Source organism: Mandrillus leucophaeus, unplaced genomic scaffold, assembly GCF_000951045.1.
Source record: "Mandrillus leucophaeus isolate KB7577 unplaced genomic scaffold, Mleu.le_1.0 Scaffold201, whole genome shotgun sequence".
In the NCBI taxonomy this organism is placed as follows: domain Eukaryota; kingdom Metazoa; phylum Chordata; class Mammalia; order Primates; family Cercopithecidae; genus Mandrillus; species Mandrillus leucophaeus.
Window position 1 is genome coordinate 142682 of NW_012102044.1, and position 11083 is coordinate 153764.

At 40.7% G+C, this 11083-nt stretch overlaps 1 protein-coding gene across 2 annotated transcripts in view; it reads right to left on the minus strand.

The window, feature by feature from the left end:
- Window positions 1-9634, minus strand: part of CDC16 (cell division cycle 16) — a 41106-nt gene extending 31472 nt beyond the window's left edge. For both annotated transcript variants that reach the window (XM_011979416.1, XM_011979415.1), the window contains exons 1-9: window positions 9577-9634; window positions 9384-9481; window positions 7639-7677; window positions 7177-7317; window positions 4558-4717; window positions 3456-3547; window positions 2824-2957; window positions 1848-1927; window positions 801-850 (exon numbers count right to left, since the gene is read on the minus strand). In XM_011979416.1, coding sequence (XP_011834806.1) covers window positions 801-850; window positions 1848-1927; window positions 2824-2957; window positions 3456-3547; window positions 4558-4717; window positions 7177-7275 — 615 coding nt within the window. In that variant the 5' untranslated portion in view covers window positions 7276-7317; window positions 7639-7677; window positions 9384-9481; window positions 9577-9634. The remainder of the gene's footprint in view (window positions 1-800; window positions 851-1847; window positions 1928-2823; window positions 2958-3455; window positions 3548-4557; window positions 4718-7176; window positions 7318-7638; window positions 7678-9383; window positions 9482-9576) is intronic.
- Between the last annotated feature and the right edge of the window lie 1449 nt (window positions 9635-11083).

An 11083-nucleotide genomic window follows, 5' to 3' on the forward strand; every position in this document is an offset into this window, starting at 1 on the left:
GTCCTGACTCCCCTGCACTGCTCATCTCCTCCAGCGTCCTGACCCCCTGCACTACTCATCTCCTCCAGCGTCCTGACCCCCTGCACTGCTCATCTCCCCCAAGCGTCCTGACTCCCCTGCACTGCTCATCTATCCCAGTGTCCTGACTCCCTGCACTGCTCATCTCCCCCAGCGTCCTGACCCCCTGCACTGCTCATCTCCCCCAGCTTGACCCTGGCTCTTCCTTGCTCTCTGACCACGTTCTGACTATTTAGCTGGTTTTCTCTTGCACTGGTTTCACAATGGGATAGGGTGCAAATTCTTGTCTTAACTGAGTCTTACACCCTGATTCCCAATTTTGTCTTTAAAAATGCAGTCCCTGATTCCATTTTCCATTCCTAGTTCTCCATTCCAATCCACGACAGTTTGGAATCAGTACACAATTCAATAAGTTGTCTTATACGTGCAATGTGAGAAAGCTACCAAACAATTATCAGCATTTCCTAGGAAAGGGATGCGTGACTGTCATGGTCAGTATTTTATATTGTTAGATACTAAGTATTTTAAAATAAGCATGTATAATTTCTATAATCAGAAAAGAGGGTTAAAAACCCTTTTTGCTTTGTTATAATTAAAATATACCTTCATGGGTGGAAAAGTTAATGCTGCTTTGTAAGTACGCTAAACACTAGGAGATTCTGCTGCAACACTTTAATAAAACAGCACTTGCTTGAACTTAAGCTATTGTCTAAATACAAGTTAAGCATTTTCTTAAAGTTCAGGTAAAAAAAAAAACTACGACTAAAAGTTGTATTACTTACAGGATTACTAGGATATAAATCCACCAGTTTATGAGAAAGATAGAAAAGTTCTGTTCAGGAAAAAGCAGAAAAAGAACAATTGTTCATATCACATGTGATTTAAGACATGACTTCATTACAACTCTTCACAGTCACAGAATTCTCTTCTTACAGCAAAGTAAGAATTTCATACTTGTCTTTCCTTCTAGATACAAAATTGACTAACTGGAGAGTTAGATGAAGGACACATGGTGCGCAAGGTGGGAACAGACAGCCCCTAAGAAACCACTTCCTGAATACTGCAGAGGATACAGCAAAGCACCTCACCTCTCTCAGAAGCTCATGCCTGTCACACCAAGGGCCTATTATGGACCATCATAACCACCCACAACCAATTTGGTTGAACAAACTTTCATCAGATCAGTGATACTATGTAATCTTGAGAAATGTGTAAATCCTGGCATTTCGAGATGACGCTTCCTACATGCAGACTTGGATTCAGCAGACCAGGGCAGCTGGAGATGCTGCATTTCCAACCAGCTTCCACAGACCACACTCTGAGCAGCAGGGATTCGGTGAGGGTTTTCCTTCCTGACAGAGCTCACCATTCGGTGTAGAAAAATTCAAGGACAAATGCATCCCCAAACACAGCTAAATGTCAAATGTTAAAAATACGGAAAACACGAGCAAACAATCTGCTCCCCTCCAATTTCTAAGTAGTTATCGACTCTTACCATATCAGATTTCCAATGGAATTTACAAAACAAAAAGGAAAAAAATGGCAGAACTGACACCAAACAATTTAAAGTTAACAAACCTTGAAACATAAATGGTATCTGAGAAAAGGTAGTAGGAAACAGCGATAAAGAACTAATTGTTCTGATGGGAAAACAAAATTGGCCATTTGCTACTTTCCTAAACATTTCCTCCCCAGTTGTTACTCTTATAGTAGGGTTCCATTATGTTACCTGCAATCTCAACTATCCAGAATTTCAGAGATAAAATTTCAAGTTACAGAAAAAAATTGTTTTATGTCTAAGAATTACTTTAATTTATAAAAAATCTTACCATTGGCTTTATTCAGCTCTACAAGCGTCCCTATATGTACAGGTAAACAACTTGCATGGAAAGGATCTTTCTCCATTACTCTGAAAGTTAAAAAGCAACACATTACTACCCCCAAAACAGGAGGTGACGGCACTCATGAGGATCAGCTATGTGCAGTCATCACAGCATCACGTATGACGCTGGGGGTTATAACACTGCACTTTCTTCACTCCATTATCTTCAGGTTGATTCAGTTAAGGCCACAATTAAGTGACAAATTAAAGAAAAAATTCTGGTTTGTTTGAAAGGAATAAAAATAAACATTATCACAAACATTTACTTTAAGTCAACAGAATTATAATTTATAAAATAAGTAGGCCGATTATTTAAAAGAATCAAAACCAATAGGAAATACCATTAGGTTGGTGCAAAAATAATTGCAGTTTTACCATTACGTCCAACGGCAAAACCTGCAATTACTTTTGCACCAACCTAATAAATAGGTTACGTGTTTTGTCAATTAAAATTTTTGTAATTTCAAGGATTTAAAACCCAACCAAGATCTACAAAAAACAGTATATGTCATTTAGCTAAAGTTTAAATTATGCACACTGGAAAACTGATGCGTGTGGGAGATGGCTTAGCTACCGAGTGCAGCATATTGAACACCCAGCATCCACAGCGTCAGTCTCTAACTGAGAATGAATTTTACAAAACAATGTGCCAAAATGGTATTTTCAAACTTGCAAATTATCAAGATCAGTAAGAGCGACGTGTATATCCCTCCCAAGTTAATGTCATAAATCTACAAATATGCATAAACTCATGTCTGCAAACTGCTCTTTTAAGACAGCACCCCGTTCTGCGCTCTACAAACGGTAAAGGTAACTTAAATTATCATCTAGTTCAGGATGATTCAGAGAGCACGTCCATGAATCACTTAGGTAAGATGGAGTGAACTCCATGTTCCTACAGAAAAACTGATGGATATACTCACACCGAAGTAAGTTTGTAGCACATTTTAAAATCACAGTTATAATAATGTCTCTCAGCTAAAGACACTGCCACATCCAGATTCTCTCGCAAGCCATTTACAGACTCAGGGATGACCGTTTCACTAGGCTTATTATACTGAAACACAGAGAAACGTAAACATAAACGCAATGAGCAAAAACAAAATAAAATGCGATTCAATTTGTGTTTGACCCAAGTGGTTAAAACATTTACAAGAACAAATGTGAGCCTCTGAAAACTTACAACTTTAGGTTTTATAAGTACTCCTCTCAGTAAGTTTCACTCCCTTCTCAATTTTATCACAGAATTCCATAGTGGGATGTATTTCTCAAAGTAAACATTTAGGAAGCATAACAAAAAAAATCTTCATTTTCATGCAACACCATTCCATTTACTTGGCAATTCAATCTTTTAGTATAAGGAGTCTTTCAGAGGAAGACAGGTATTTTTGGAAGTGTTTTTTTTGGAATCTTATGTATTTTAAATGCTCTATTCTTGAAAATGTGCTAAATTTAAAAAGTTTTAATTTCGAAAATTTAATACAAGACTAGATGCCAAATTTAATGGAATACGATATTTACATAAAGCAAATGCTAACTCTTTGGTTTTACTTACTTTTTTCAATTTGTTCTCAAATAGAAAACGCAGCAATTCCTGTTCTTCATTACCCAGCTTGCTAAGAGGTAGTGATTCAAGAAGTTCTTTTTCTTAAAAATGGTAAGAAAAAAAAGAATATCCTCATAATATTTATAGAGGGAAAAAAGCCAACAACTAAAAATATTATTCTATAGTTCTTGGTCTAAGTAAATCAAACTCAAAAGAGAACATAAGATCAAAATGTGCTACAGAAGCTGACACAGCAGTTCCAGGCCTGAAGATGGGAATCATCTGGTAGGTGGAGGTCACTTTTCTAGGGCTGAGGCCAGGTCCCAGGTGGCTCCTGTCACCTAAGAACCACCAGTCTCTGCACTCCTGACGCTGCGGGGATCTTGCTCTGCTGGGGACGGGGGAGCCCGTGCACTGCAGGTGCTAAGCAGGACCTCTGGCCGCCAGCCGCTAGATAGCAGCAGCAACCTCTCAGCCTCCCTCCCTGACCCTCAGCTGTGACAAACAATGTCTCCAGACATTGCCAAATGTTCCCGGGGGGTTGAGGGGGTGGCAAAATCACCCTGGTTGGCTGAGAACCCCTGCACTAGGCTAAAATACGCTAGAATCCCATTAATTCAACCACTCTATTTTCTGTTTCCCTTCTTTACCCACCTCACATTACTGCCAACATACTTGGGACTGTGATTCTCAGTGCCTGTGGTACATCAGGATCACCTGGGAGCTTTAAACCATCTGATAGGATCTCACCCCGAGACTCCCACTCAACTGCTCTGGAGTTGGGAACTGGACATGGACGTTTCTCAATTTTCCCAAGGATTTAAAGAGCAACACGGTTGAGAATCACTGAATGAGATACTGAAATCCTGGTTTATACTATCTCAATCACTTCTCAAAAAGATGGTCTCTTCCTATTACAATCCCTGGATTCGGACAGCACAAGGCACCGTACAATACTGCATTCTGCAATGTGCTTTACATTTGAAGACTAAGAAAGTCAGTAGGTCTATTTAAACCCGTACGTGGCCTGCTGTTGACTTAGAAGATTTCAGAGGCAAAAAATCCAAACAATATTAATTTTGCTAAACATAAAACACCTGAGTTTCCAAACCTTCTTGTGCTGTCAACATGTGGTGTGATGTTAGAAGATCAAATGCTTCAAAACAGTAGACATCAAGCTTCAAAGCTTCTTTGTAGCTATAGGTAGCCAGAGTTCGGTTATCTAGAGCATCATAGATTTTCCCACGTAGAAGACAAATAGAACTCTTTATCTGTTGGAAAAATAATGAGTCGCATATTAAGTCAGTATTTTTAAACTTAACTTTTTTTTTTTTCCTTAGAGGCAGAGTCTCACTCTGTCTCCCAGGCTGGAGTTCAGGGGTGCGATCATAGCTCACTGCAGCCTTGAACTCCTCTGATCTCAAGTGACCCTCCTACCTCAGCCTCCTGAGTAGCTAGGATTACAGGTGAACACCACCATGAACAGCTAATTCCTAAAATTTTTTGTACAGACAATCTTGCTGTGTTGCCTAGGCTGCTCTCAAACTCCTGGCCTCAAGTGATCCTCCCACTTTGGCCTCCCGAAGTGCTGAGATTACAGGCATGAGTCACCATGCCTGGCCCTTAAACTTAATTTTTGATAGAGAATTGTGTCTTAGAATACTGAGAAGTTTTTATTGCATTTAAAGGGATTTAAACACACACACATATACACACACAAAAAAAACAGCAAAGTTTCTTCAATTCACCTTCCCTGGGCTCTAACCGCTCTGTTCCAACACATCTTTATAACAAAAGTCCATGTCACAGCTACTAGGTTCATTACCTGTTTTGTCCAAAACAGTGCAATGATTTAGAGATGGCAAACAGAGTGTGTACGCATGTGTATAAAACTCCAAGATTGACAGTGTGATAGGTAGACACCCCTCAAAAGGATCTTCACGAGCAGAAACTGGCAGCAATGCAGCACAGTGGTCAGAGCAGTCAGCATAATGGCCTGCTGGGGCAGGACAGACCCGAGTTCAAACCCCAGCTCTGCCACTTGTAACCTTGGACAAGTGATTGAACCTCTCTTGGCCTCCATTTCCTTTCCTCATCTGTAAAAGGGTAAAAACACTAACTTATAGAACTCTGAGGTCTAGAGATGCTACCCTCTCTGTGGTGCTAGCACACGGTAAGGTGTTCAATGGCCATCTCACGACTACCATAAACAAGAAGATATGGAAATCTGATGCACATTCTAGACTCTGGACCTCAAACACATAACTGAATTGAAAGATGATCCAGCAACAGGCAGCTAAAATCATTAAGGATATGAAGAAGATTCGTAAAGTAAAATTTTAGAAAAAATAATGAATTATGAGAGTCTTCAAGATAAGCAATATCCTAGGACTTGCTTTTTTTAAAAATATAATTTCACAAAATCGGTAACAATCATTACAAATAAATCACACATTTCGTGGCAGGTAAGTTAATGGATAAGAGGTCCTAAAATAATGACTGTACCAGACACTCTCATAAATGCATTTCTTAGCAGAAGAATGTGCTTCCCAACACATAAATTAATGAGTGGCCAGAAAAAAAACAGACAAAAAAAAAAAACCTAGAATGCGTAATATTCTTTTATGCTTAAAAATAACTATCTAAGGTGAAAAGTAGACGAATAAAGTTCTACCAAAAATATAAAGAATAAATGGGCCAGGTGCGGTGGCTCATGCCTGTAATCCCAACACTTTGGGAAACTAAGGCAGGAGGATCACCTGAGCCCAGGAGTTTGAGACCAGCCTGGGCAACACAGTGAGACCCTGTCTCTACAAAACATTTTTTAAAAAATTAGCTGACTGTGGTTGCATGTGCTTGTAGTCCCAGCTACTCGGAAGGCTGATGTGGGAGAATCACTTGAGCTTGGGAGGTTGAGGCCGCAGTGAGTTGTGACTGTGCCACTGCACTCCAGCCTGGGCAACAAAGCAAAGACCCCGTCTTAATTAAGGGAAAAAAAAAAAGATGTGGGAAAAAAGATAAACTGGTAGGTAGGTCAGGTAAGGCTTACAGGGATTCTTTCTGAATAATAAAAATATTCTAAAATTGACCATGGTGAGGTTTGCAAAGCTCTGTGAATATACTAAAAGGAATCAAACCATACAGTTTAAATGGGTGGACTGCATGGCATATGAATTAAACCTCAATAAGTTTTTATTTTATTTTTTTAAAATCCAGATTAGTGATCTATAAGTGTCACTTAATAAGTTATTATACAATTTCTGCCAGCAAGGAATGTGCAATTTCATGGAGATATGAAGTATACAAACTGAAATACACAAAATTACATAGCAATGTACTTTGCAGCAAACAGGAACACAAAACCATTTCCTGGAAAGAAACAATGTAAGCTAATCGAAGTTTCCTGGTGTGGGTCCAAAACACTGTTGAAACACAGAAAGAAGGAGAAAAATTATTCCACTTTTAGGGAGTAGCTTAAGACATCGGAGAAGGAAGATTTCAAGCCAGCCTATTTTGGATGCAGGCATCTGCAGATACAATTACAGCTTCCAACTGAGGGCTCAGAAATGTCTCAGAATCTTTTTTGGTTTTGGTGGGCAAATTAAATAAATTGGCAACCACAATTGTTTTAATATAGTAACACTCCGGTAAAAGAAGATAATGTATTTCTACCACGTAATGGGGGCAATTCTCGCTGCCGTTACTGAGGTGTGCTAACAGTACTACTTACTGAAGACTGTGACATTTCCCAGTCACTGGAGGGATCTTTGAAGCCACTTTCATCCTTCAAGTATTTTTCAAATAATCTTTTGTTGATTGGCTCTTCCATATCAAGAATATCGAGGGCCTGCTGGTGCTCTTTTGCAGCATACTATGGGGAAAACAGAAATGCCACTCATCACCCACAATTTCTAACACTAAACATATGATCCAGATTTTTAAAGGATAATATATATTATATCCATTACTTAAATATAAAATGTCTAAAGTAGAATTTTCTTCCTGCATGTCAGCTTTTAGTAAATGAAGAATCAGTATTTTACAGCAAACAATAGTAAGGAAAAGAACACTTCCTCATGAAATACTTTACTAACCTGCTAAGCTACATCACTAAAATTCTCACACATATATAAGGGATGCATAACACTCATTTCATTCAACCAAATAAAAATGAAATTGTGAGCATACTTACATGGCACCTAGCTGCAAGGTAACGACATGCTTCATACAACTAGGAAAGAAATTGATTTGTTTAAATAGTGGTCAAAATAATACGTATTTTCACTTTCAAAGCAAGCCATAAGCATAAAATAGAGCTAATTTCATAATTTCTCGTTTTACTCTTGCAGTTAAAAAAATAAAATTCCAGTCTTGTTAAACCATATTTATTATGAACCTACTGTTTACTAGGCACCAAGGATTCAAAAAGGCCCTGCCCCAGGAGGTTACGGTAGGGAAGACATGAACTAAGCACAACAGGTAAGCATGACGAAAGGGGGTCACAGAAAGCACCAGCCAGGTGGAGAAGGAAACATCTGCAGGAGAGCAAGTGAGGCAGCGAGTAAGTGGTCAGAGGAGTGGAGCGCTGGGCAGCACTTCAGGCACTGAGTGTGAATAACTGCTGGGTGTCCAAGGAGCTCACAGCAGCCCCACGTGACTGGAGCACGTGCTCCAGGTATTGATGGTGGTGGATCAGACGCAGACTGGAGAGAAATCATGGAGGGCCTCACAGACCTACTGATGCATCTGACTTTATCCTGTAGGTAATGGGAAGTCATTGAATGACCTTGTGGGAATATAATCACATCTGTGTTTTAGGAAGACTACTCACCCCTGTAACAGTTCACAAGATGAACTGGACACAGGGAAGGTGAGCAGAGAAAAACTGTTACGGTGGAAAAGAGACAAGAAGAGAGGCTGTAACAGAACAGACAAAGAATCAAAGGCCTGACACGTATGAGTGGGGAGGAAAAGGAATATCCATGATTTCACAGCTGTTTAGAAAACAGTCTTCAGAATTTAGACTAGACGGGAGATGGGGAAAAAGAAGGTGACAGATGAGATGTAAGACATTTTCCCTTCACATTCGGTAAAAAAAATTGGGCCTACTGTGATGACTCACATCTATAATCCCAGCACTTTGGGAGACCAAGGCAGGAGGACTGCTTGAGACCAGGAGTTCAAGACTAGCCTGGGCAACATAGTGAGGCCCCATCTCTACCAAAAAAATTTTAAAATTAGCTGGGTGTGGTGGCATGCACCTGTAGTCCCAGCTACTAGGGAGGCTGAGGCAGAAGGATCACTCGAACCCAGGAGTCTGAGGCTACAGTGAGCCACGATCATCCCACTGCACTCCTGGGTGACACAGAGACCTCAAAAAACCAAAAACAAAAACAAAGAAAAATTGCATAAATTTAAATAACTTCAACATAATGGAATATACACCTAAAACACTAAGGACTTTTTTTTTTTGAGACGGAGTCTCGCTCTGTTGTCCAGGCTGGAGTGCAATGTGTGACCTCAGCTCACTGCAACCTCCACCTCCAAGGTTTAAGTAATTCTCTGCCTCAGCCTCCCGAGTAGCTGGGATTACAGGTGACTGCCACCATGTCCAGCTAATTTTTGTATTTTTAGCGGAGACGGGGTTTCACCATCTTGGTTTTGAACTCCTGACCTCGCGATCCACCCGCCTTGGCTTTCCAAAGTGCTGGGATTACAGGTGTGAGCCACCGCGCTTGACCACTAATGACATTTTTTTCAAGCTCTGAAGAGCTTTACAGTTCATGCCATTACTTACTTTGTCCAGTTTCCGTGACCGGAGTGCATGGGCGGCTCTGTGATATTGTGCTGGGATTACAGGTGTGAGCCACCGCGCTCGACCACTAATGACATTTTTTTAAAGCTCTGAAGAGCTTTGAAGTTCATACCATTACCTACTTTGTCCAGTTTCCGTGACCGGAGTGCGTGGGCGGCTCTGTGATACTGTGCTGTCAGGTAAAGACACTGAGCCAGCCAATAGATGTCCTGGGGTTCCTCTGGAGGGAAAAATTCACATAAGTGGTCAGAGGTACAAGGTGAAATAGAAAAAAATTTAAGATTAATCAGAAAAACAATTAGCATTGTCACTTACCATGAGAGAGTGAAGCTACTTTATCTGCCCAAAATAGAGCACTTTGATACTGTTGCTGCATATCAAAAAAAAAAAAAAAAAAAAAAGTGGTAACTGCCCTGTTATTTCAACAGTCTTAAACTGGTATCTAATATCATTATAATTCTATGTAATAAATCTACATCTCAAAACAACAATTTGTTACATCTCTATCTTATATCTCACATCGGGTGAATTTTAGTTCAATGTCACAATAAATATTACTGTAATATCTGTGTATATACAACTCATGAAGACAATTTTTTAAAACTCATACACTGTAAAAATGTATCCCGAAACATACAAGTGAAATGCAAGTGAAACAGCAAAAACTAGTCTAACAATTCTTGTGCTATTTATATAACACTTTCAACGATCTGTTAATGGATCCCAAAGTGAATTTTAGTAGATAGAACACTATACTCAAATACCTTATATAAAACAGTTGCAGTTTTAATAACACTCAAATTTAAAAACACACACACATAAATTAACTAAGCCTCACTGAGCATGGGGAAGAACTCGCCTCCTCCAAGTCTAACAAAAATTAAGGAGACGACAATGAGAACCAGCCACCCAGTGACCTACGGCTAGCTTTAGTCCCTGTTCTGCTCCTCGGTCCTCAGTCTTCTACAGTCTCTGCCTCAGTTCCCCTGGAGGCAAGCCAGGACCACTGCTGCCAGCCCGAGGCGGGAGGAATGGCAACGGGATGGTTACAAATATGCTCAATACTGGAGTCTCCGTCTGGAAACCAGGCCTGTCATGTTCCTCACTACGATCACAAAACACTGAATTCAGCTGACTTATGGTAAACAAAAACACTGCCCTCCAAATGGACTGAGAACATGTGACCACGTCATTTAGCACCCAATTCCGAAAATTCTGCATTACCATGGCTTTTCTTTCCTTTCCTTTCCAATTTCCTGAAAGAACAAGCATTTCAACAAAAAATAAACGACATTATAGATAAAACTGATGCTGCTGATTCTCGAAGACACTTCTTTCCTTAAACACTGTTGTTCACTCAAAGGTAGTGCAGGGAACACAGACACAGTTAAGGAGAATTTTTAAAGTACTGATTTCAGACAACAGGCTTCTGCACATCTTCATTCACTTAAATTCAGTCCAATAAAAATTACAACTAAACCTCTCAAAAATGTTTTATTCGCTAGCCCTGCAACTTTCCTTCAAAAATTGTCCTTCAACTTGCACTGAGTAGTCGGTGTTTCTTGGGCACCTCCTCCGCGCCAGGCGCAGAACGAGGCTCAGACCCGAGTGAGGCGCCCCCTGCGCTCCGGGGCCTCCGCTCCCCGGGCTGTGAAGCGGCAGCGGCCGCTCCCTTCGGGGTAAGGCGGAGACAGCGCTGCTGGTCCCACATGAAGGCCCAGGGCCGGGCCAGTCCTTCCCCACCAAGAGCCCTGACGGCACTCACCCCAGCCCCACGCCACGCGGAAATGGACCCGGCACTCCCCGCCCGGGCCCCGCACTC